At 42.3% G+C, this 27,315-nt stretch overlaps 1 protein-coding gene and 1 pseudogene across 2 annotated transcripts in view; both read left to right on the top strand.

Moving 5' to 3' along the window:
• LOC111155059 (NIMA related kinase 11) overlaps window positions 1-27,315 on the top strand; it is a 241,177-nt gene that overhangs the window by 175,770 nt on the left and 38,092 nt on the right. The window contains exons 14-15 of one of the 2 annotated variants that reach the window (XM_022515086.1): window positions 70-130; window positions 20,333-20,429. In XM_022515086.1, the coding sequence (XP_022370794.1) occupies window positions 70-130; window positions 20,333-20,429 (158 nt within the window). The remainder of the gene's footprint in view (window positions 1-69; window positions 131-20,332; window positions 20,430-27,315) is intronic. The other variant, XM_022515087.1, reaches the window with a different exon arrangement.
• Window positions 14,461-14,704, top strand: LOC111155061 (annotated as a pseudogene).

The raw sequence follows: 27,315 nt of genomic DNA on the forward strand, positions 1-27,315 counted from the left end.
AGAACATTTTTCTATGTCAATAAATATTCTTCTATCATACACGGAAGTAAATCCCTCTTGTTTTGACAGGACAGTGATATTGAAGCACTGGTCAGGTGTCTGGAAAATGTCCTGGGTTGCACCTCTCTAGGTAAGTTGCTTCAGATTCCAAAATGTAATGCTATCTGCTGATTCCAATGGAATATCTGAGGAGTAGAATGCTTGGAAGGAATCTTTTTTTTTTTTCTTCCAGATTTTATTCATTTATTAGACAGAGCACAATCAGGGGGAGCAGTAGAGGGAAAGGGGGAAGTAGGCTCTACACTGAGCAGGGAGCACTATGCGGGACTCAATCCCAGGACCCTGGGATCATGACCTGAGCCAAAGGCAGGTGCTTAACTAACTGAGCCACCCAGGCACCCCACTTGGAAGGAATTTTACAGATATTTTAGGCCAACCTATTCATTTTATATTTTATATAGGAGGAAACTGAGGCCAAAAGAAGGTGGAAGTCTGGCCCAGGGCCAGACAACTCAAAGTTTATTACTGTAAGGATGAAATAGTTGGAATTCAGTGGTCCATTATGATCAAGCTGTGGCCTGGCAGTGCATAAGACTCAGTCTTCCTGTAGAAAGAGATTGCATTCAGTCAAGCTGCAAGGACCATCACTCGGAAGGTCAGTCAGTTACTAGAAGCGATTTGGTCTGAAAAACAAAACTGAAATTTCTTTAGCATTGTCAGTTTCAATAAATTGGATGACTGTGCTTCAAGGATAAAACCCTATTTCTTAGTTTCTCTTTCTTTTTCTTTAATCTGAAAAGCCCAACTGTGGAAACTTCTAGCAATAGATGATGAATTGTCACACCTGCCATGGGTAGAAGGACAGAGGATATACCTACAGGTCCTGGGTGAAACAGGCTGGGATTTTTTTTTTCTTTAAATTTCGGTTTGGGTTTTTTAAGTTTTTTATTGCATGGCCAAAACAATCTCCTCACAGGGAATGGCAGAAATAAAGATGAAGTGTTCAGGTGTGCAAACATTGACCAATATTTAATTAGGAGCTTTATGCACAGTTTATACCCTTTGTGTAGCTTATTCCACATCTCTGCGAAGCCTCAGTCATAAATAGCTCCTGGGTTTTTTCTCCTGATCATTGCTCTACAATCTGTTCCACTGCACATCAGTAACACTTACTGGGTACATTTAACTTCAAATCCAAGTATGGATTTGAAGACCAGGAAGGCTTTCCTTTGGCCAAGTCACTTTTCTTCTCTGGACTTTGGATTAGATCAGTGAGTTTCAGACTGGGCTCCTTGGGGACCTCCAAGAGCAGATAAGTCTCTGAGCAGCTAGAGAACAGAACCTATATCTACACTGCTCATCTGTGTTTCTCCAGAGTCTGACACAGTGTCTGGTGCAGAGGAGGCCCTTAACAGATATTTTAAAATATTTTTAAGAGAAATGAGATGCACACCCTGCTCCTTTACCAGCTTCAACCAAAATAGTTTCACTTGTATCTGTTTTATAAATTAGACTTATACATAGGTTGTGTCTTGGAAAAGATAGATTCCACTGCAAAAAAAGAAATTAACATTGGATTGGAGAGATGATATCTAAATTCCCTTTTAAACTGTATGCTTTTATAAAAATGAGCAATAGAAACATGGAATAAAAAATGCATTTTTTCTCTGCCTGGAGCTCCCCTCAAGTGACAGAAAGTGAACAAAGCTGGCATAAACTTACAGGACAAAGAGAACAAGAGAGGTGGGAGCAGGTGAGAGCTGGTAGCTCATTTGAGAAGCTAGGAAGCAGATGGATGTGTGGTGAGCAATTTCGAAGACAGACAAGGTGAAAGTTACATGCCTAAGATGTGTGCAGGAAAGGAGAGCCGCTAGGGGTGGGCTAGCAGACTTTGAGATGATGGGGAGCATGCTTTTGAAATACCTGTCTGGGGAGGCACTCATAGTGGGACCCTCATCACAGATGAGAATATTATTACTTTCAGAACTCTGAGCTTCTAGCATTACTTAGAAGTCATGAAGAAATCTCCGTATGCAGTGTTACAGGGATGAGACTGCTCAGAGAGCTAGGACCTGTTTTACTCTAACTACATTTTGGGGGGAGATTAACGATACAGTAATCACTGTGGCGTTAATATATATCAGAACATTAACAGGATCTGGGGGACAATGTAAATGAAAATGTGCCAGATATAAGAAATGAAACCTCTGTGAAGTGAGTGAGGCTTATTCACAGCATCAGCCTATGCATTTTGGAAATGTCCAGTTGCCTGTGGAGTGGGTTAAGATGTTAAGTGTCTTCCACAAATATTTTCAAGAGCTTCTCCCAAACCTCAACAAGGGAGAAAAAATATCAGGTGCAAATGTCCTTTCTGATTATTTGGACCAGGCAAATTTGAGCTTTGCAGCCCTGAAAACATTGTGTGCAGTGGTTTGACCCCAACCCAACCCCGGATTTAGTTTTATTTCTATTTAAAAGTGGGGCAGTGATATTTTCCCTGCCTATATCAATAAGGAGTAGAGAGAATGAATGAGTTAGCATTTGTATAACTTCAACAGATCCTTAATTTGAAGGGACCCTTTTGAATTCCAAGTTCAGTATATTAGTTTCCTCTCTATATCAAGACCATTTTAAAGTCTTTAGATCAGTGGTTCTCCCACTTGAACATGCATCAGAATCACTTACAGGGTTTGTAAAAATGCAGGTCTGGTGTGTGGCCAACAATTTGTATTTCTAACAAGTTCCCAAGCAGTGCTGATGTTCCAGGCCCAGATCACATTTTGAGAACAATAGCTCTAAAGTCCTTAAGCCCTGAAATTCTTACTGTGCACCCACCCCAATTTATAGTCCAGACAAAATATTGCTGAAGTATAAAATAAAAATTTTATTTCTTAAAATTACAATTTGCCTATGAACTGAACTGAAGATAGCTCCTTTCTACATTTTTCTCCTCCTTATGTGGTGCTGTCTGTGTGCTGGGCTATTTGGCACTGTATACAGGAGTTACTGGGCATCCCTGGAAGCAGTATTGATTTTTGCCTTATCCTCAGCATCTGCATCAATATTTAGGGAGGTCTGGTGGGCTCAAGGTACTAGATGAGGTTGTAGATGTTGAGACCTATTTGGAACATGGTCTCAGACACCAGGTAGGCTCCTGGACAAACCAGGGCACAACTTTGTCATCATACCAGAGAGCACCACTAGATGCTTCTCTCACACACAGAGGACCTGTTGTCCCAAATGGAGACACATCACTTCCGAAGCCCTAAATCTCCACCCCCCGTGAAATTCCCCATGGCATATAAGACAAAAGGCCAGTCATGAGCAGGATATTGATTGATCCCAGGTGGAATTAAGAGAGGGAGGGAGAGAAGAAATTAAAGAGAGATCAGGAAAGGCCAGAAATCAGGGCCTGGAGGAGATGGCCAAGAATGCAGGCCATTTCACCAGGGGCAAATACACTAAAACATTAAATTTCTATGGTTTAAATATGTATCCCGCCTTTCTCCCTTTCCCCTGTATAATAAGCCAGATATTACAGAGGGATGAAGAAAATGACATCCTGTCTTAATGAGCTCCCAGTGTAGTCAGGGAGGCTCATAACTATAGGACACCATGATGAGGACAAGACATACTGTAAACAAGGAAGGTGGAAAACAAAGGTCCACTATGGGAATACAGCCTGGGGAGGACTTTACCGAGGGTGAGGTTTGTAATTTCTTGTGTCAGTGAGGGCAGTACAAAATCTTTTTTCTTTTTTAAGATTTACTTATTTGTTTTAGAGTGAGCAAGCGAGAGAGAGAGAGAGCACAAATGGGAGGAGGGGCAGAGGGAGAGGGAGAGAGAGAATCTCAAGTAGACTCCTCACTGAGCATGGAGCCTAGCTTCAGGCTTGATCCCAGAACCCTGAGATCATGACCTGAGCCAAAATCAAGAGCCAGCCGCTTAACCTCCTGAGCCACCCAGGCACCCCAGGGCAGTACAAGATCTTATTCACTGTAGTATTCTCAGAGTCTAATATAAGTGTAGCACACAATATTTTTTTCAATAATCATTTGATGAATGAATAGGAAGATGAATAGAGTTGCCAAGGGGTTGTGGGGAGGGGAAGTATTCTTCAGAAAGAATCAAGCAGCATGAAAGCTCAGGGGTAGGAAACAGCTGGGTATATTCATGGAACTATCAGTAAGTTTGGTATTACCAGAATAAGGTGTGAGGAAGGGGTCAGCCAACCTGGCTATGTAGGGCCAAACCCATGGATAATCTTGTATGCTAGGTTAAAGAGCCTGGATTTTATTCTGTGGATTAGAATACCACTGGTTTTTAGGCATGGTCAGAAAATATTACCTTTAACAAATGATGAGGAGGTAGCTTTGAAAGGAGTACTTGAGATGGGAAACTGGTTATGGGCTCTCAGTACACAGACAATAGATGGTGTTACTATAGTAACTGTTCAGGCCCATCACTATTCAGTAAGGACAGAAATGACCTCTCACTTCTTTTTCTTCGAACTTAGAAAGGAAAATTTGTCTCCATATTTCCTTAGTAACCAGATTAGGAATCAAGGCAACATATGAAATTTAACATTTTTAAATGTTTATGAAATTGGCTGTACCTCTAGAGAGAGGAGTCATCAGCAGAATGATATAAGTCCTTGATAAACTATACTTACAAGAAGGCTCATTTTGTAGATCCAAACTGGATGTTGTCATCGAAGCAATTAGAATATAACAGATGCTTCAGAACCTCTCTGCCCATTAAGATCCCCTTAGTGTGTTGAGTTGTCTGATCAGTTTGGTTTTTTGAAAATTGTTACCGCTCGGGTGTCTGGGTGGCTCAGCTGGTTAAGCAACTGCCTTCGCTCAGGTCACGATCCTGGAGTCCTGGGATCAAGTCCCGCATCAGGCTCCCTGCTTGGCAGAGAGTCTGCTTCTCCCTCTGACCCTCCCTTTTCTCACGTTCTCTCTCTCTCTAAATAATGTGACTGCTCTAGACCAGAGAAGGCATCAGGGCTTCTGAATCCTTTAGAATCTTCCTTTGCTTAAGCTCTTCAAACTCTAAGCTGTTAACTGTAAGGTTTACTTTGCTTAAGCTCTTCAAACTCTAAGCTGTTAACTGTAAGGTTTATTTAACCTTGCAATATTATGCTTTTTACCTTGAAAGTAATGAATTTCTCATACTAATTAGAAGATATCAACATAGCATTTTATCTTTCCTTACTGACATACTGAAACCACTACATTTGAGGAGAGGAGGGATGTTTTGGACTACAAACCACTTGGATCATTTTGATGCAGATACCCAATGGACGATATCTGTTTGCCATTATACCTTCTGTTGATGTATTAGGGAAATTTAATAGTTTCTGTAAGTTCTTTAAAACTTGAAAGGATGTAACAGATTCAGAGTTAGTGGCAATTTATAGAGAACTCACTATGTGTCTGCTACCATGCCAGACATAGTCATTTAGCAGATGTGTGGTGATGGAACAGGGGCAGAAAAGGGCTTTGTAATATACAGAAATCCCTAAAACCGTAGTATTATTAATTCTTAGTAGTATACTCCTAGCAAAAAACATTCCGTATATCACTACTATTTAGAAGAGAAGTGCCAGTGATTGAGTTTGCCTAACTAAGAAAGAAACTCAGCAATCATGCCTTCTTTTATCACTCATACATTAGAATATCACCAAGTTACTATAGGTTGGTTTGTATGTTCCTTGGGAGCTTCCTTGATATGATCTGAAACCGGCCCCTATACCTAGGCAGGCAAAGAGAGGCCAAAGAAAGAGGCAGGCTACTCCAGACTGGTAGGTGACAGCTTTAATAAGCAAGGGAACTTACATATGAGGCTTGTCTGGGTTGGCTGCAAGATGATTAGATCTCTGTAACCACCTGCCGATGTAGAGGTTTTAACTGGTTTTAGTCACATACATCAACCAACCAAAATATGTCAAAACTATATTATTACCTCAAGGCCGTGTCCTTAGAGCAGGCTCTGGGGGGGCAGGAAAGGCAAGTGGAGTGTACATTCTAATGACTGGGGAAGGATGAGGGGTTTCTGATTGCTGGGGTCCAGCTCCCTGATCAACTGGCAGTCAGATCTTCTCAGTGATCTCTACCAACAGTGTACTTTGTAGAGGAATGCTGTTAGGCCATAATGATATCTTAGGCCTGCATCTTGCCATTAAAGACTTGTGATTTCAGAGGAGTATTAAGACATGGGACTAAATAACTATACAACAAAAGAGTAAGGATCCAGAAAATGGGGAGATTGCTTTTAGTTGGGAATAGAAGTCATCAAGGAAGCTTCATGGAGAAGGTACTGAGATCATTCCTGCCATAGGATAGATTTGCCCATGAGGAGCTGAAGGTCCTGTGGGTAGAAGGGGCAGGGTAAGAAGGAACCCAGAGAAAAGAATAGGCAGCAGCAGACAGGCCTTGCTCCTGTCTGAGTGTTTGAGTGGTGAGTGACTCCCTTCAGTGTTATTTGCCTGAGTCATCTCTCTTGTTAATAAGACATGAACTGTCTGTGTAGCTAATTTTTATTATTTTTCTTAAACAAATAAGGTCTCCTTTTCTTTGTAAAAGGTATTTACTAGGGTCTTTAGTACCCTAGTACCCTTTTGTGTAGAGGGAAATATTCACTACTACTTGCACTTGATTTAAGGTTCAATAATTATAAAGATATCACTGCTCCCTTTTCTATCTCATTTTTATAGACTCTAGCTTTCCTGTTTATTTCTTTTAAAGAGACTCTTATATACGAACTCCTGAATTTTCTTCTATGATCCTTATTGTCTTATTTTCGTAGTTTTTATGCCAGGTGAGTTATTCTTTTCCAGCTAATTTTAAATTCTCCTTTTGCCATATCATAACTCCTGGATATTGTCCGTTTCTGATTCTATTTTGGTCTACTGATCTCCCTTCTTAATTTTCTTTCAGTACCAGAGTGTTCTAATTACACTGCCTTTGTGGGATGTGTTAATGTCTAATGGGACAATTATCTTCCAATTTTCTTATTTTCTCAAAAGATTCTTATCCTCTGACATTTATTTTCCCACATGGATTTTAAGATCATTTATCCATTTCCAAAGGACACCTTTTTTTTTTTTTTCCTACTGATAAGTTCTAGGAAGTTAATAGCACAGCATTTCTAAACAACTGTGCAGCAATCCAGTGATTTTAGAACTGGTTTTAAGGTAAATGCATTAACAGTCTTCATATATTCGTTTCTTCTTCTGATCCTCCATAGAAGTCAGTGCCTATATTGCTTATCTATAGCTGCATAAAAGAAGTACTCCAATGCTTATTGGCTGAAAGCAATGATAATCATTTACCGTTTTCCATGGTTTCTGTGGGTCATGAATTTTAAAAGTGGATCAACTGGTGATTGTGGCTTAGGGTCCCATGAGGTTCTAGTCAGACATCAGGACCACAGTCATCTGTAGGCTGAATGACTCCCTTGTACAGCAGCAAGTTGGGGGAGAGCCTCAGTTCCCTCCACGTGGGCCACTTCCCAAGGCAGCTTGGGAGCCCTCAAGGCCACTAATGCTGGACATTGGGCGTCGTTGCTAGACTGACTACCATTGCCACCTTGGGAACCTGGCCATGGCCGTTACTCCCGCCCGGGCCTCGCCTGGATGGACTCCATGTGACCTCTACCCTTCTCATTACCAGCTTCGGATACAGTCTGGGGAGGATATGTCTCACTGGCAGAGGCTGGTCATTTGTCAACGCAATGGGCGTACAGTAAGGGAGGCTGGGAAAGGGGGTAGCGAGGTGTTATCTTCTTCAGTGGGACCAGACTCCATCTCACAAAGTAGAAATTTTTCTAACAAAGGAAGAGGAATGTGAGGCCAAACATAATAATAAATATCTACTGTAGTAATGAACTTTCTGGTTCTAAGAGATGTGGAGGGAGAGATGGCCCTTGGGTGTTCTGTGGAAACATCTCTTTCGGCTTTCACAGAAGGAGTAGATGATTCAATGGAATCCTTCTTCAATTTATCTTCTGTGTTGCTGACTGTAGAGGGAGCCATTTGCTTGGGACAGCAATTGTCAGGGTTGACACTAGTAAAAGGTGCAACCTTGTCCCGAATGAGGGGTGCCATGGCTCTGCCACCTGGGGGGCCAATTCCACAGAGTGTGCACCTGCCTGCAGAAAAAACCAAGACACTTGCTCCTGAGTGCTCAGCTGAGACCCCAGTTCCACAGCATTCAGCATTCATTCCACAGCATTCCACAAGAGGTGGGAGGACACAGACCCTCTGTTGTCCATCTCAGCCCCAGAAGCAGCTCCTGAATGCTCTTGGCTATGTCTGGCTGCATGCAGCGCAGATGGCCATTGCTGTGCCTTCCAACGTGAGGTGGCTGCTCCTGGGCCCCCAAGTTGGAAATGTGAGTAAGGCTGCATTTAACTACAAGTCAATTAGAGTGAGCATTTCCTGGCACAGAACCGGGGTAGGGCACAAAGGAATCTGAGTCGCGGTTCATATTTTCAGGGAATTTCCAGGTAATTTGGGATATGAACATCTCTAGACCAAATGACCAGAACTGCAGGCAGGAGGTAATGAGCATCAATGAGGATAAGCGGGCAACATCAGACTCCTCAGCTCCCTGGGTCCCACCCCTGGAGATGCCACTTTGGTGGGTTTGAGGGAGGTCTTGAGAATCTGCATTTTTAACAAGTTCCCACGTGATGCTGTTGCTGCTGGTCCAGGGACTCTACTTTGAGATCCACTGGGCTAGGAAGTCAGGGAAGAGAGTGCTCTCACTTCCAGTGATGGCTTTAGAAAGAAAATTCTGACTTTTGACAAATTCTGATACATTGAATCAGATGTATCACCTTTTTAATAAAGGTGCCTCACATTCAATTTTAATATATGATGACCCCACTGAAGCGAATGGTATTTACAACCCAGAAAAGGATGTTCTTTCAACATTTAGATCACATTAACCTGAAAGAACAAATTATTTTTTGACCCAGTAAGTTCTTGTCTAGAAATTTATCTTGAAGAGATAGAGGTGGGTGTAAAGATAAATATATGAAGGTCTTCATGGCAGTATTGGTCACAAGAGTGAAAAATTGGAATCAAAATAAATGCCTAGAAATGGAGACTAGTATAGCTTCTAGAACAAAGAAGTTTTTTACAGTTGATAAAAAATGATGGTGTCATTACATATTCATTGGCACACAAGGTGTTATAAAATAACGACGTGTACGAAGTTGTAGTTGACACACACACGTGTGTGTGCGTGCACACACGCATTTGGAAACACCACAGTGTTAGCAATGGTTCTCTTAAGCAGCTTTTCCTTTCCGTGTTTTCTAATTTGTCTGCAGTGAGCATGGATGACTTAGTGATTCTTTTCTCCCAAAAGAAGAAGGAAGCACTGACACGTTTACCTTAAGTATTTTAGCCAGTCTTGAACCAGCCCAACGTCCCATCACAAAAAAGTAGGTTTTGTTTCTCAAGCTGGGATTCTCTACATTGGCAGCTTAGAATAAGTAAACTCCCCAAATACTGGCTTTTGGCTCCATGGGGTAAGCACAACCAAAGAAGTTGGGAGTCTGGCTTCCACAAATCTCTTCTCAACCTGTATCCACATTTAATTGCTTATTAAAATAAAACAGACACTCTTCTTCTTCTTCTTCTTCTTCTTTTTTTTTTTTTTTTTTCTGTACTGGTAGGTGCTATTCTTAGAGGCCTTTTCTGGTACATTCAAAAGGGAATGAACGTTTGCAAACCCCCGAACTCCTGTTGTTTTTAATCTTCCATACAGTTCAGCTAAATATTTGTTGTGTGAAATAACCATGTAGTAAAAATAGAAAGTTTATCTCCCATCTTCTGGTATTTATTATCTCCCCTATGAGTAGCAAGTTTATTTCCCAGGTTGACCCACTTTTTTCCAACTAATGTAGTGTTGGTGGAGACGGTGGGGCGCTATTGGGAAGTTGTCCTGTGCAAAGCACTGGGCTGGGTGCCGTGGGGTCGAGAGAGGCAGCATAAATTTGTCCTGGGCCTCTACCAACAACAGCACCTTTCTGTGTATCATTGCATTTGAGCTTTACTGGAGCTTTGTGCACAGGGTTCTTTTGCCCAGGTGAGAAAATGAAGTCACAGACGTTTTATAACTTAGCAAACATCACAGAGTCAGTACTCTAAGGCAGCTCACAGTGCTCCTCTGAATTTGCCCCTGCTCCCTTTCCACTGGAAGCTTCTGGAAGCTGTTCTTCCTGGACCTTCTTCTTTCTTCCTGAATGCCTCTTTCACCAGCTTCCTCAGGGGGTCTGGCTTGGACACAGCTGCTGCTGACAGTTGGCAACAACTCCTCTAGGTGGTGTCGGCTGTCCTGTGCCTATGGAGTTGCCCTGTGCCAATACCGAAAGAATCGCTCAAGGGGAGGGGTAAAGGGTTCCATCAGTATTTTTCTTATTGCTCATGTTTAATGCTCAACTTGTTCATGTCGCCAAGACAACCACCTCCATGCCTCTACTTCTTCCCAAACCCAGCACCCCTGTGTTGTGCCTGGGGTTCTTCAAGAAGCAGCCTCTGATATGAAATCAAGTGGGCAGGATGCTTACTTGGGAGTGCCCTCAGGAGAGCCCTGCAGAAAGGAAAGGTGAGGCAGAGGGGGGACAGTGCAGTGATGCAGTCCCAACAATCCTGGCCCAGATCCACGGGGGGGTTTGGACTTATTGTAATTGTCTGCTTGGGCCAGAATGGCCAGGCTTTCTACCTCTTCCATGTTCAGTCATTAAATGTGGGCCACATGGGAACAGCATGATCTTGGGCAAGGCAGCTTTCTATGGCGTAGGCAGGTCCTGTAGGGGCCACAGCTGGAGGCTGGCTGTGTGCGGTGCTCTAGGCAGCTGGGGAGCAGCTCCTTCTTTGAAAGGAAATTGGGGTGGTGTGTCGATATCCCTGGGTTGTTGAGGTAACATGGTGAAGACAGAGAGCAGCCTGCTTTGCAGATTCTGAGGCAATTTTATTGACATCCTGAGGTCCACTGTCATCACAAGAGAAACTCAAGGAAAAATCTTCACAAAGATGAGGGTCAGGTAAGCCTCTCAGCAGAGTGGCACTGCTCTCACATGCCCTACTGGTTTGTGGCCCCTCATAACAAGCCCTGAGCCATCGTCTGAAGAGGTAGAGAGATGAGATGACAGATGGCATGTTCTCCCCAAATTTCAACGTTTGGAGGAGGGGTTTTTGTCTGATAATTTCCTGATTATTCAAAATCAGCTCATGAAAATCCTTATCTGGATGTGTCACTTCTATGAGGGGTTAGAAAGGTCACACATTTGGCAGTCAGGAAGCCACAGTTCTAGTCCTGACTCTGACTCTTTCTTTATAGCTCTGTGACCTTGAGCAAGCCACACAGCCTCTCTTGGCCTCAGTTTCCCCATCTATAAGATGAGACAAGTTGGCGTGAAGAGGTCTATAGTCATTTCCAGCTCAGAATCATGAAGTTTCTCCATCGTCCAGGCCAGAAGTTGATAAACTACAGCCCACAGGCCAAATCTATGTTAGTATCTGAATAAGAGTTTACTGGGACACAGCCATGCTCCTTTATTTACCTCTTGTCTATGGCTGTTTTCATGCTACAACCGCAGAGTTGAGTAGTCGCAACAGAGATTGTTTGCTTGCAAGTCTAAAACTACTTGGTTCTCTACAGAAAAAGTTTGCCAGCCCATTGGCAAATCTTCCATCATGTTCCATTCCAAAGAGTAGGGGGGACAATATGGGCCACGAGGACATGCCTTTGCAAAAATTTGGGCCAAGGGGACAACTGTATTTCTGGAGTATTCCTGAGGCACTTGCAGGACAGGAGAAGGTAAAAGATTAGGAGAGAAACATCCTACATGTACGGTGCATGAAGGGCAGTGTCTGCAAGGATTCCTGAGTAAGCAGTGTCCCAGGTGCTTACGTGGGATCTCGTTTGCCAAAATGTCCAGCCCTGCAGTCCCTGCATCAGCTCTTTATCGCCCACGTGGGAAGAGGTTTTGCAGGGAGGGCAAATGCAGCTTTCACTTTTACTATCAAGGTCATCCCTCCAGGCACAGAGCTGGGGGGAGTAAATGAGTAGAGTAAATGTGTAAAGGGAAATTTTGAAGGAAATGAGAGAAGAATCTCTCTCTGCTGGTGAAATGTCACAGTCATCAAGCTGTCGCTCCTTCAGGGAGAATAGAGAGCTCTGCTGGTAAGAGACCACAGAAGTAGGAGGAAGCCTGACAATATTACTATGATGAGCTATGTTCTGCCCCCTTACAGAACACAGCTCCTAGTTGCTGACTGTGTCTTCATATCGCCTTGTGTTCATCTCACTGTCAAAACATCCCCCAGGGGTAGTGTCAAGTGTTCTAATCCTCCTCATCCTGTGTTTGGCAGGTGGGGAAAGACTTCAAAATGATTTTGCTGATGTTTCAGAGTGCCTGCAGCGCTGACTGTTGCTGCCAGCCATTTGCCTCTTAATATTTGGTCCTTCTGGTTGCTCTTCATGTTGTTATTAGTATTAGTGTTGCCTTCCCAAAGAAATTCCACTCCACTGGAGGTCCAGGGAGATGTCTTATACAGATCATAGAAAGTTCCATCTGAGAGAAGGTCCTCTGTCTAATGAAGCTGCTTAAATATATTATGATCAAACTGAGGCTCAAGGAGGTGACCTGAGGGGCTTTGTAGCCAGTGAGAGTAGAACTAGAATAATAACTGTGGTCCTCTAACTTGAAAGTTAGTGCTTTTTCCACAGACCCTTAGTACCCTTCTTTGTAGCATGGTGTCTTATGTCAACGTACAAAGCCCTCCTGGTGACCATCTAGACAGATACTCTGTCTTCCCCAGTATATTGCAAGTTCTTTCTGGATTAAAAACAATGGCTACTATTTACATTACCTTTGAATTTATTTTTTTAAAGATTTTTATATACTTATTTGACACACAGAGAGAGATCATAAGTAGGCAGAGAGGCAGGCAGAGAGAGAGGAAGGGAAACAGGCTCCCCACTAAGCAGAGAGCCCTATGTGGGGCTCGATCCCAGGACCCTGGGATCATGACCTGCGCCGAAGGCAGAGGCTTTAACCCACTGAGCCACCCACATGCTCCTACATTACCTTTGAATTTAACTCCTACCTTCGAGCATCTAAAATAGAACCCCTCCCTTAAGAAACTAGAAGAAGATGAGAAAATTAAACCCAAAACAAGCAGAAGGGAGGAAATAATAAAGACTAGAGTGGAAATACATGAAATAACAACTAGACAATCAATAGAAGACACCGACAAGACCAAAAATCCTTTAAAGGATTGACAGAATTAATAAATCTTTAGCCATAATGTCCAAAGAAGTAAGAAATAAGACTCAAATTCATGAATCAGGAATTAAAGGAAGGACATTACTACTACCCTTAAGGAAATGAAACATTATAAGGGCATACTATGGACAACAGTATGCCAGCAAATTAGATAACTTGGAGGAAATAGAAAAATTTCTAGAAAAACACAAATTACCAAAACTGAGTCAATTACAAAAATTCTGAATAGATCTCTAACAAGTAGATCAAATTAGTAAACTAAAAACTAGAAGGCTTCACTGGTGAATTCTGCCAAATATTCAAAGAAGAATTAATACCAAGTCTTTACAAGCTCTTCCAAAAAGTGGAATATGAGCCACCACTTCCCAGCTTCTTCTATGAAGCCATTCTTTGATACCAAAACCAGAATAAGACATCACAAGAACAAACAAAGCTAAGAGCCAATATCCAACAGGAATATATGTGCGAAAATCATCAACAAAATACTACTAAAATGAATCCAGCAACATTAAAAGAAGAAAAAGGATTGTACTTGATGACCAAGTAGGATATGAAGAATGCAAGGGTCATCTAACATCAGAAAATCAATTAATGAAATAAAACATACAGGTAGAGTAAAGGGCAAAAACAATATGATACTCTCAATAGATGCAAACAAAGCATCTGACAAAGTCCAACATCCTTTCTTAATAAAAAACACTCAAGAAACTAAGAATGGAAAGGAAGTTCCTAAACCTAATAAAGGGCATCTATGAATACACCTATAGCTAATTCATACTTAATGATGTAAGAATGAATGTTTTCCCCCTAAGAACAGGAACGTGACAAAGATTTCATTCACCACTTCCATTTAGCAGTGTGCTAGAGGGAAATTAGGCAAGGGGAAGAAATAAAAGGCATCCAGTTTGGAAAAGAAGTAAACTACCTCTATTTGCAGATAGTGCATAGAAAACCCTAAGAAATCCACTAGAAACTATTAGCACTAATAAAGAAATTAAGCAAGATTGCAGGATACAAAATCAATACACTAAAACCATTGTATTTTTATACATAGCAGTGAACATTTCAAAAATGAAATTAAGAAAACAATTCCATCTATGATAGCATCAGGAATAAAATACTTAGGTATAGGTCACTGCTGTGATGACGATGGCCAGGAGACTGGCTCCCTTCCTCAAAGATGCCTGGGCCAAGATGCTGGTGCTGGTGGGGTCCTCACTATAATTCTGCCAACTCTCAGCCCATTCACCAAATATACACCATGATCAACCAGGCCACACCCTACAACTATCCAGTGGCCCCCATCCCCAGAGATTATGGAAACATGTCCAATGTGCCCAGCCACCCCCAGAATCCCCAAGGCCCAAGCTTGGAGTAGCTAAAGAAATTGTGAGCACCTCCAGTGATATGGCCCTGTCTCCTGTGGCCCCCTCCCTGGTGGCCTCCTCTGTGGCCAATAAAATGTGAAAAGTGACCCTCCACCCAAAAAAGAATAAAATACTTGGGTATAAATTTAATATGAAATATGAAATATGGAAATAAAATACATGCCTTATGCTGAGATGAACTTTGGAGGTACAAAGATGAACAAAATAAAAAAATATTACAGATAATATATTAAATGGAAGTTTAATATCTATAATAAATAAAGAACTACAACTCAACAACAAAAATACAAACATCTCAATTTTTAAATGGGCAAAAGATTTGAATAGATATTTTTTCAAAGAAGATATATAAATGGCCAATAACCACATGAAAAGTCATTAGGGAAATGCAAATCAAAACCACAATGAGATGCCACTTCACTTCCACTAGGATGGCTATAGTTTAAACACCAGAAAATGACAGTGTTGGTGAAGATGTGAAGAACCCTCACACACTAATCGTGGGGAGGTAAAATGGTGTAGCTGCTGTGGAAAATAGTTTGGTGGCTCTTCAATCAGCTAAATATAGAATTTCCATACCACCCAACAATTCCTCTCCTAGATATACACTCAAAACCATAGAAAATGGGTACTCATATACTTGTATGCCAGTGTTTATTGTAGCATTACTCATAATACCCAAAGAGTGGAAATAACTCGTGTCCATCAACAGATGAATGGATAAACAAAATGTGATGTATACAAACAATAAATATTATTTGTCCATAGAGAGGAAGTCTTGCTAATGCCACACACTGATGAACCTTGAAAATAGTATGCTTAGTGAAATAAGCCAGATCCAGAAGGACACATATTGTATGATTTTATTTACATGAAATCATTTATCTAGAACAGTAAAATTCACAGACACAGGAAGTGATTAGAGGTGAGTAGGGACTTGGGGGAGAGGTGCGTGGGGAATTATTGTTTCATGATTATAGAGTTTCTGTTTGGGATGATGCAAAAGTTTTGGAAATAGGTGGTGTTGATAGTTGCACATGGCAAATGTCCTTGATACCATTGAATTGTACACTTAAAAATGGATTAAGAAGTAAAAATTAATAAAGATGAACAGGACATAATCTGTATACTCAGGGAGCTTACTAACTGGCTGGAAAAGTATAAGGGAGTGGAGATACATCTCTGTGACTATGAGTGTTAGAAAGCAAACCATGGTAGGGAGTGCCTCAGCTAACAGTGGCTGCTGTAGAATGGATGTTAGCTCTGGGAAGGTTCTAGTAGGGTCGCCAACACCTAGGACTGTGGAATTAAAAAAAAAACCTGGTTTCAAGTTCCAGCTATGTCATGTGTCAGTTGTAATGAACTTGGGTAAGTTACTTACTGTCTCAAAAGTCACTCATTGAAAAATATGCGTACTCCCCAGGACCCTCACAGGACATGATACAGGGAAGCCGCTCAGCACAGGGCCTGGCACTTGTCTACTAAAACGGGGCTAGCCGTCACTATTGTTTTTTTTAATGATGAATTGGGATGAATTTGGATAGAAATTAAATTTTTAAAAGACCATGAACTAAGTACTGAAATACAAGTCCCCCACCAGAGACAGGAAGGTACAGGGACTAAGGATGGAAAGCTGAGGTGAGCTGTGGAAGTATGGGACCCAGGAAAGGAGAACGGGAGAGAGCTGCCCGTGACAGGGCTCAGAGGAGAGAGAGGAGAATTTGAGAGAGACAGACCCCTGGCTCAATGACACAAGGGAAGAGCATAGTTGATTTAAAGGGAAACTCACCAGAACCGCCAAGTGGCATCTGTTTGCAGCTATGTTTCCCTAATGCGACAGGTCCTACCTCTTCCAGGGAAGGATGGGGATGGAGGAAGGAAGGGAGAACTCAAACTCTTCCATGTTACATTTCCTGTCACCACGTTCTTTTCAAAATGTCGGGACCCTCCATTTTAAGATAAACCCGTGGTCTGAACCAGGAACACAGTGGAATTCTCCATGGCATGACCATAGTCACCCTCCCTTTATTCTAATGGGGTCACAGTCCCCTTGTAAGGAACACACAGCCCACTCAGTGAGTGGGTAGAAGGAAGAAGGACATGGTTGCCATTTGATCCCCTGCTCTTCTCTGGCTTGAGGCTGAAGTCAAAGCCACTTAACACCTACCACAGGGCTTTTCCCAGAGGCGCACCCGAGTCAAACATCTTCAGAACTCACCCCTGGTGGAATAGACCGGCCAGTTCTATTGTTCTCATAGAAAATTTGTGAATCCATACATGCACCTAGCATTACGTGTCTTGCATATATGTACTATTTCCAAGGCCATGAACCTTCTGTTGAAATTAATTAAAAAAACTATTAATTTTAGAAAATCACAAGGATTAAGGACTCATCTACTTTTTAAGTCTGAGGAAGCAGAGCTCTGGAACGGGAGCTTCACAGGCCTGCAACCAGTGCGGTTGCGTGATGTCCCAGACTCAGGAGGAGGGCCTTGCACTTGGCGTTTAGTAAAATCCCTAATAATTTTATCTTCGGATTTGTGGTTTTATGAGTGAAGTCTAATGGGACAATGGAACCTATGCTGGAGGCTTGAAGCCTCACTTGTATGTTGCCTCCAGTCCCCCCCTTGGGAAAGTTCTCCACCACCCACTCCCTAACTACTGGCCCCCACCACCCTCCATTCCCTCTGGGGGCCTGTGCACAGATAGGAGGGATCAGGGGCTGGTGGGGCCCTTGAGCCCCTGCAAGGGTCTTCACCCTCCTTGCGAGTATCTGTCCCTGTTCCTGAGGAAGAACACCAAATGCCCCATAAAAAACAGGTCCACAGGGGTGCCTGGGTGGCTCAGTTGGTTAAGCGACTGCCTTTGGTTCAGGTCATGATCCTGGAATCCCGGGATCGAGTGCCATATCGGGCTGCCTGCTCGGCAGGGAGTCTGCTTCTCCCTCTGACCCTTCCCCTTCTCATGCTCTCTCTCTCATTCTCTCTCTCTCAAATAAGTAAATAAAATCTTTAAAAAAAAAAAAAAATCATGTCCTAGTTTCTTAAAAAAAAAAAAAAAAAAAAAAAAGTCCACAGAGAGAAACAAAAAAAAGAAATCAGCTTTTATCTTGCCTTTGGAAAGGGGGGCCTTGCACTGTCATTCAGCTATGGGCCCCACACATTAGGTAACTAGCCCATCTAGAGCCTTGTCAAAAAGTGGCCTGAGGACTAACAACATTGGTATCAGTTGGAAGCTTGTTTGCAATACAGAGTTCCAGGTCCTACCCACACCTACTAAGGCAGAATCTACGTTTTTAACGAGATCTCTAGGTGATTCATATCGCATTGAAGTTTGAAAGCAGGGGTCTAGAACACACTCGGATTCAGTGACTCTGGGATTCATCTAATAAGCTGAAGTCTATGATTATAGTGTAGTCATTTTCATTGTGATTGCTAAATGTGCTGTCCTTCTCTTTGACATAAAGCAACTGCTATTCAGGGTGAAAGGTGGGATGGAGAGGAAAAAGCCTGGCCAATAAGAAAAACTATAAAAGGAATTGCTCTGAGCACCAGGCTTTGCCAGTGCTGGTGCTTGAAATGTTATTTGCCCTGTTTTCTACTCTTGGGCTCAAGGCTTAACATCTTTCCCAGCAATGCTGACAGCCCTACTGAGGGGCATCACAGCCACATTAGAATAAACTGCAGCTCTCCTGAAAATTTCTTTGACCTTTATTTGCAATAAGTCTTCAGGACTCACCAGCTCTCTGGAAGAGAAGGGAAAGCAGCGCCTTCTTTTCAGTCTTGGCAGAACTGGTTTTTGAGCTTGCCTTTTACTTGGCATGGCGTGTTTATTGTTTTAGTAACTTCTCAGGATCTAGGAAAGATGATTATAAAAAGCAACCAACAAGAACATGAAACGAACCCCCTATGCCACCTCTCCTCCTCATAAAAGCTTTCCTTGGGGAAAAGCAGCTGTCCTGGCCAGAGCTGGTGGGAGGGGAAAGCTGAAGTAAAGCTTCTATCTGAGGCCAGGGAAGATTGAGCAGGTCTCCGTGTAGAAGGGGTAATCTCCAGGAGTGAGCAGAAGGGGAGCAATCACTCACTGGCACTTGTGTCTTAAAGTGGGACCATAACTGGTAATGTACCAGGAAGAGCAGGGTGTTTATTTAACTATGTGTGAAGGCGCCCTTTATAGAATTCATACCTGTCGATCCAGTCCCTCCACATCTAGGGGTAGAGGCTGAGAAAAGATCAGAGATTCTGACAAAGAGTTAAATAGGAGAGTATTCATCTCAATGACAGCCGGAAGAGCGAGCGGTTCAAAGTGAGATGCATGCCCTCCAGGGGGGTGTACAAAAGAAAGATATATTTGAAGAATATTAGAATTTGCATTTAATTTTTCAAAAAAATATAAGAAGAAAGCTTTGCTTATATGTAATATGGGAACTGGCTGTCACTCCCTCATTTGGTCCCTAAATCAGTCACGTGTTACAAGAAATTGGGTGGGAAGAGTGGGAATGTCCCAACATGGGTCCCTTCTGGGACAAAGCAACTATGTGGAGAGAACTTATAAATGAATATTAGGCCGTTCCATGTTTTTTTTTCTCCTGATGGAGTATGAGGCACCTGGTGGGGGGGGTATAAGGAATGTACAGTGCCCCAGCTCCAGGAAAGACATTATACAAACCCTACTCTGGAGGACCCCAGCTCTTGCTCAGGGGCCCACATTGGCTTCTTTTTTTTTTTTTTAATTTTTTTTAAGACTTTATTTATTTATTTGACAGAGATCACAAGTAGGCAGAGAGGCAGAGAGGCAGGCAGAGAGAGAGAGAGGAGGAAGCAGGCTCCCTGCCGAGCAGAGAGCCCTATGCGGGGCTCGATCCCAGAACCCTGAGATCATGACCTGAGCCAAAGGCAGAAGCTTAACCCACTGAGCCACCCAGGCGCCCCCCACATTGGCTTCTTAATGGAAAATCGTGTGGTTTCACTTGATGGACTATTTCCTTCCCTAAGGTTCCAACATGCCTTGTAAGAGCCTCCGGGGTTTATCAGTAGAAGCTGGAGCTCTCTCAGCAGATTTCACTAACACTGCAGCTCTCGTTAGTAATGCTTTACCTCATGAACCCAGTTTTGACCTTCTGCTGCATTCTGCTGAAGTTCACGGCTATAGGTGAACGCCCCCAGTCAGGATCTTGTTTTCCATTGCAAAAAAGCAATGCTGAGATGTGGGATTAAGATAAAGGGAAAACTAAGTCTATTAGAAAAACTGTCTCAGCCATCTGAGCCAATACCACACCTGCTGAAAGTGACTGCCAAGGGCTCCTGAGGAACGCCGGCTTTGCCATCAGTGCGTTTCCCTGCAAGTTTGCTAATATAAATCTATCTTTTAAATAATGGTGTTCTGTTTAAATAATCCTTTTGGAGAGAGGCTTGGTCCTAGAATTCCTTGTGTGTATTAAAACTATAAATAATCTTGTCATTAGGCATAAATCTCCTTAATGTTCATGTCATAATTGAATTAATCTCCAATTAATGTAGCATTACCTAGTAGCAAAGGTGGATTAACTTCTGTTTTCTGATTGCCCTTGAATGCTGCCTCCAAGTTGCCAGAGTGCTGATGATGTCAGTAAGTGCTGTGCATTGATTTTTCAGATACAAGGACCGTCACCAGCACAGCTGCAGACGTGTCCCCGAGACCAATGGTGTTCAACAGCCCAGCAGCCAGGAGCAAGATGAAACACATGAGGGAGTAAGTTGCATGTCACCTAAGCCCTAGGAGAGTGGAGTGTGAGCCCTATTGACATAGAGTGTGATCCTATCATGTAACGCTATTCCACTTGGTCTTGAAAATAATAGCTGTGCTTTTCTAGAAGTGAAGGTGAATGGAATGTGTAAAAAAAAAAAAATCAGTTGGAAAGGGCTGCATCTGTATGGAAAACTCAAACTTAAAAATATAAGAAGAAAGCTTTGTCTGAGTGTATACCCACCCCTCCCCAAATTCATATGTTGAAATCCTAATCTCCAGAGGAGATGGTATTAGTAGTTTGCATTTGGAAAGTGCATAAATCATTAGGCCTCGTGAATGGGATTAGTGCCTTATAGCGCAGGTTCCAGAGAGTTCCCCAGCCGCTTTGCCCTGTGGAGACACAGGGAGGAGGTGCTGGCTTTGAACCAGGAAGAGCGGAAGGGGCGGCCCTCACCAGAAGGCAAGCATGTGGGTGCTTTGATCTTGGACTTCCCAGCCTCCAGAGCTGTGAGCAACACATTTCTGTTGTTGAAAAGCTATCCAGTCTATGGTATTTTACAGCAGCCCTAAAGAGTAAAGACAGCACCTGTTACAGACTTCTTGGCAAAGGAGAAATACCCAGCCTACTAGTCTAAATTTTCCTGTACAATTCATGTCTCTAGATCAGTGGTTGGCAAATTCTCTCTGCAGGGGGATAGATAGTAAATAGTTTAGGCTCTATGGGCTGTAGGGTTTCTGTCACAATTACTTAACTCTGCTATTGTTACGCAAAAGCAACCCTAGGGGCACTTGAGTGGCTCAGTGGGTTGACGGTCTGCCTTCGGCTCAGGTCATGATCTCAGAGTCCTAGGACTCTGAGGTAGCCTCAGATCTGGCTCCCTCCTCAGCAGGGAGTCTGCTTCTCCCTTTCCCTCTGCCCCTACCCCTGCTTGTGTGTGTGCTCTCTCTCTTTCTCTCAAATAAATAAATAAGTAAATAAAATATTAAAAAAAAAAGAAGAAGCCTTAGACAACATATAATTACATAAGCATGGCTGTGCTTCAAAAAAATATTATTTTAGACTGAAATTTGAATTTTGTGTAATTTTCAGGTATCACAAAATATTATTTTGATTTTTTTCAACCACTTAAAAATGTAAAAACAATTCTTAGCTCACAAGATGTAAAAAAATAGGTGGCAGATCAGAGATTTGGCCTGTGGGCTCTATAATTTGAAGACCCCTCCTACAGATGTCCCAACTCAGAAACTTTTTTTCTAAAATTGACTTCCTGTGTTGGTGGTGCTCATGCACAGTTACGGAAGTTTGGCAAGTATTATGTTTCAGTCAATTTGTGTTTATATTGCTCTTGCAACACCATACATCACCATACAGGTTCATGTTTGAAAGCAAAGGAGAAAAAAGTGCTGAAAATTATTTCTAAACCTAAAGCTGGTAATGTGTTCACATGCTTATTGTTTCAAGTTCTGCTTCTGTCTGAGTGGCCCCCTAGTAACCGAGTTACCATGGCAACAAGCGACGCCCAGGAGCTGGAAGTGAAAGGGGGTTTGGACTAAACTTTCTTGCCTCTGCTTCCTTCCACTTTTTCTTGCTCAGAGGAGATTATGGAGAAGGCTTTGTTAATCTCCCAGTGGATAATCTTCAAAGAAAAGCTACTTAACTATTTTGCCCTTAAAATTTAATAATGTAGTATTGTGGGATTTTTGATCTAAGACTTCATTAATTTTGCAGAGTACATAACATCCCATTTGCTAGCATATTATGAAATGCTTTAAATAATTAAAATGAAAGTAGTTCTGGCAAAATAAATGACAAAGATATGTTCTAGCAATTTCAGCCCTGGTATTTTTTTTTTCCCTTCCTTGTTGCTTGACTGAATTTGAATTTGACCAGGTATTTTCTGGCTCATGTTTTAATGTAGAGTTTGGGTTCTTTCCCCATGGTTGGTATTGCTTCTTTGGCAGAATAACCTGCCATCCCCTCATACCCCACATCACAAAGCCCTGTACCATTCCAGAAAAGACAAAAAGGAAATTGAAGCCACAGGGCTGAGTATCTTTTGAGGATGTTATGCTTCCTGTTCTAAGACTTAGAACACAGCCAGAAGAGAGGGGATCTTGCCATTGTTTCACATTCTTTGCCCAGTAATGTACTGTGTGCTCTGCGTGTGGACAACTGTTGGGACATAAAGAGTAATGAATGACCTGTGTCCCAAGGAACTTATAAGGCAGAAAAAGCACTAAATTTCAAGGTGGAAAGCTAAATGACAACACAGTGGTTTTGTAATATGAGATAACAGTTCAGAAGAGCCTCCAAGAAGGACCATGCCCATGTGCCAAATGGAGCAGATGCTGAGAGCTTTGAGGTCAGAAAGGGGAAGTCAGGGAGGCCTCTGGGAGAAGTGGGAACTTGGCTTTGTCCTTAAGAGAGAGGTGGAATTTGGAAAGGTAAATAGAAGGGAAGGAAGGCTGGAAGCCAACAGATTTGGAGTCTAAGTCATGGCTTCACCAGTAAATGTCTTTTGACCTTAGGCAAGTAATTTTCAAAGGTTCTGTTTCCTCATCTGCAAAATGGTCACAGTTGGGTCCCTGGGAAGGTAGACTTGGAGGTGGGGATTACTGTGTGGGAGATATGTGAGGGAGTGTTCATGAGGCCACCACATGTAGCAAGGAGGGGAAGGAAGACTGGGCACAGGGACACATCAGGCTGTGACACGGTCTCACTGGAGGCCTCAGTGGACCCTACAGAGAGCTCTGAAGCAGATTCAGTACCTATCATTAAGGAGTAAAGAAGATCGCTTTTTATTCAAAAGAATATAAGGAAGGAAATGAAAGGGATATATTTTAGGGATACTGACTGTATTGGGTTAATCATGTTAATTATTTTAAAATTGGTTTTGAGGGGCATCTGAGTGGCTAAGTTGGTTAAGCGACTGCCTTCGGCTCTGGTCATGATCCCAGAGTCCTGTGATCAAGTCCCATGTTGGGCTCCCAACTCCATGGAGAGTCTGCTTCTCCCTCTGACCTTCTTCCCTCTCATGCTCACTCTCACTTTCTCTCTCTCAAATAAATAAATAAAATCTTTAATATTTTATTTTATTTTATTTTTTTTATTTGACAGAGATCACAAGTAGACAGAGAGGCAGGCAGAGAGATAGGAGGAAGCAGGCTCCCTGCTGAGCAGAGAGCCCGATGTGGGGCTCGATCCCAGGACCCTGGGATCATGACCTGAGCCGAAGGCAGAGGCTTTAACCCACTGAGCCACCCAGGCGCCCCAATAAATAAAATCTTTAAAAGAAAAACAAAAAAAAATTGATTTTGAAAAAGATTAAGCCTATAGAAATGTTGAATGAATAGCATGATAAATACTGACATGTGCTTCACCTAGATTCACCGGTTGGTAACATTTTGCCACATTTGCATAATCTCTTCATATCTATCTATATAATGTAGACATACATTTATACATTAATATAATTGTTATTGTTACTGTGACATTTGGGAATAAATTTTTCTCATCATGATTTTTCACACCTAAATATTTACATGTGAAACTCCTAAGAATGGGGACATTCTCATATATAACCTCAGTAAATGATTAAACTTAAGATATTTCAAATCTCTATATATTATATAATATACTAATCAACATTCAGATTTCACAGATTGACCAAATAATGTCCTTTATAGCAAATTTTTTCTGATCCGGGATACAAGCCAGTTTCACACATTTCTTTCTTTTTTTTTTTAAGATTTTTTTTTTTAATTTATTTGACAAACGGCGATCACAAGTAGACAGAGAGGCAGGCAGAGAGAGAGGAGGAAGCAGGCTCCCTGCTGAGCAGAGAGCCCGATGCGGGACTCGATCCCAGGACCCTAGGATCATGACTTGAGCCGAAGGCAGAGGCTTTAACCCACTGAGCCACCCAGGCGCCCCCAGCTTCACACATTTCATATAGTTGTTTTGTGTCTTTGGTATCATTTATTCTGAAACAGTTCCTTAGTTTTTTTTATCTTTCATGACATTTTTGAAGAGTACAGGTGGCTTATTTTGTGGGCTATCCCTCAATTTGGGTTTGTCTCATATTCCTTTATGATTAGATCTAGGTTTTACATTTTGTATGATATTCTATATAAGTGATTCTGTGTCCTTCTGAATTTTTTTTTAAAGATTTATTTATTTGAGAGGGAATGAGAGTGGGGTGTGGGGAGAGGAGCAGAGGGAGAAGGAGAGAGAATCCCAAACAGACTCCATGCTGAGTGCAATCCCAATGTGGAGCTCAGTCTCACCACCCGAGGTCAGGACCTGAGCCAAAACCACGAGTCAAATGCTCAACTGACAGCACCACCCAGGCGCCCCTCCTTCTGAATTTTTAAAAAATTTACTTTGGGAACTTGCAGACATACAAAAGTAGTCACAATAGTATAGTTAATCCCAATGGACTCATCAGTCAGCCCAACAATTATCCACCAATGGTAAACCTTGCTTTATCTACTCCCAACTATTCTTCCATGTTGAGTCCCATTCACCATATCTTGTCATCTGTTTATTTTTCAGTAATGTGAATTTTTTTTTACTTTTTATTTTTATTAACATATAATGTAGTATTTGCCCCAGGGGTACAGGTCTGTGAATCATCAGTCTTACACAATTCACAGTGCTCACCATAGCACATACCCTCCCCAGTGTCCATCACCCAGCCACGCTATCCCTACCACCCCCCCAACCCCAGCAACCCTCAGTTTGTTTTGTGAGATTAAGAGTCTCTTATGGTTTGTCTCCCTCCCGATCCCATCTGGTTTCATTTTTTTCCCTCTCTTCCCCCAACAACCCCCTGTCATGCCTCTCAAATTCCTCATATCAGGGAGATCATATGATAATTGTCTTTCTCTGATTGACTTATTTCACTCAGCAGTAATATGTGAATTTGAACTTGCTATTTAACATCTCCCTTTTGGATGTACATGAGGCATTTCAGACTCAGGATGTCCAAAACCGAACCCCTGACTTCCCTCCCCAAACTGCTCCTCCACAGCCTTCCCCATCTTTACATAAGGAAGGTAAGATCTAGGACAGAACAAACCTTCCGGCTCAGTTATCAGTGCCCCTCCAGGCTTAATGTATGATGATTTAAGGGTATCAGGCCAGTGGCTTCATCATCTCCTACTATGAGAAAGTGAAGCTCTGTAAGGAAATTGGGGAGCAACACATGTGGTGATACTAACACCATGTTTTTTCAAGTTCTCCCAAATGGAAGACCCTGAGGCTTAGTGAGCATGCACATATGCAGTGCCAGGCATAGAGCAGACCTTAGCATGGCGGTCAGGTGGGGGAAGGTATGGGGCAGAGAGACAGCAGCTGCTTGAGTTTATATCCCTTCTTATTATTACTAGTGTGCATCCTTGGACAAATTAACCAGCCTCCTTGTGCCTGAGAGTTCTCCTCCATAAAGAAGAGCCAATAGTGGTTCCTGCTACATGGGGTTGTTGAGAGGTGATGTCCTGTTGAGATTATGAATGCATGACTTGCACTTAGGATACTTCACAGCACGTAGTAAGTGCTCAATAAATGATAGCTCATAAGATTCTCAATATACATGTGGTTACTTCCTCTTGAAAAGCCCCAAGTGAAGTATCTGAAGGTATTGGCATGTGTTACTCTGCTAAGTGATGTTTTATACTTTAGGGCATTTGTGGGCGAAGAAGCTGTGAAGATATTTATATAGTGGTTTTGGTGTTTTTTTTTTTTTTTTTTTTTAAGCATGCAAAAAGAAGCGTCAGTTCTTTGGGAAAGTGTCATGAAGTTGTTGAATATAAAACCAGCCCTTGGGACACCTGGGTGGCTCAGTTGGTTGGGCCGCTGCCTTCGGCTCAGGTCATGATCCCAGCGTCCTGGGATCGAGTCCCACATCGGGCTCCTTGTTCTGTGGGGAGCCTGCTTCTCCCTCTGCCTCTGCCTGCCACTCTGTCTGCCTGTGCTCGCTCTCTCTCTCTCTCTGACAAATAAATAAATAAAATCTTAAAAAAAAAAAAACAACAAAAACAAAAAAAAAAAAACACAGCCCTTTACCATTATCCTCCAGCACTCAGTTTCCTGTCACGGCTACTTCTTACTCCTGCTGGGAGACCACTCCACAGATGAAATTCCCTGCTGGAGCCACAGGCAGCGCTGGGCTCCCAGCAGCTGTGAGGTGGTGCCACTCATAGTCCGCAGAACCTCAAGAATTCAGCATTGACTTCCTTTCTGACTAAGTAATTTCCATGCACATTTGAAGAGAGGTTCTATTCATATATGGAAGGATGGATGATGGATGGTTGGATGGATGGGCCTTTGTGGCTTCATAGGCCACTGTGGCTTCATGGGCCTCCTGAAGCTTTGTACCCTCAGGGCAGGGGTTTTTGGATTTTTGTTGACAAGTTTTCTTTACAACCATTAGCTGGATTTGATTCCAGGCCTGGCTAGAGAATGGTCCAGTTGTTCAGCTTCCAGCTCTGAGGATAGTAAGTGACACTGTTGTGGAAAGGACCAGTCCTTTAACACACACAGGCCAAGACGATGTATCATGTCACAAAGGTGTTTTTCAACATGAATGAATAGTTATCCTGGCCTTTATATATCAAGTAATGTGACTAGTGTCCTCGGCTTTGCTGCTTAAAGTGTGCTCCATAGACCAAAGCACTGACATCACTTAGAAGCTTCTGAGAAATGCGGAATCTCTGCCCTCAACCCCTCCTAAATTAGAATGTGCATTTTTGTAAGTTCTTTGGAGATTCATATACTTATTAAAATTTGAGAAGCACTAAATCCAAAGGATTTCACCCTGGGGGGAGTTTGTTACCAGAGTATGAATTAGGATAAATCTTAATAAAAGCCAAATATAACATAAAAATA

The sequence above is a fragment of the Enhydra lutris genome, unplaced genomic scaffold, assembly GCF_002288905.1.
Source record: "Enhydra lutris kenyoni isolate GAN:26980312 unplaced genomic scaffold, ASM228890v2 scaffoldscaffold39, whole genome shotgun sequence".
NCBI lineage: Eukaryota > Metazoa > Chordata > Mammalia > Carnivora > Mustelidae > Enhydra > Enhydra lutris.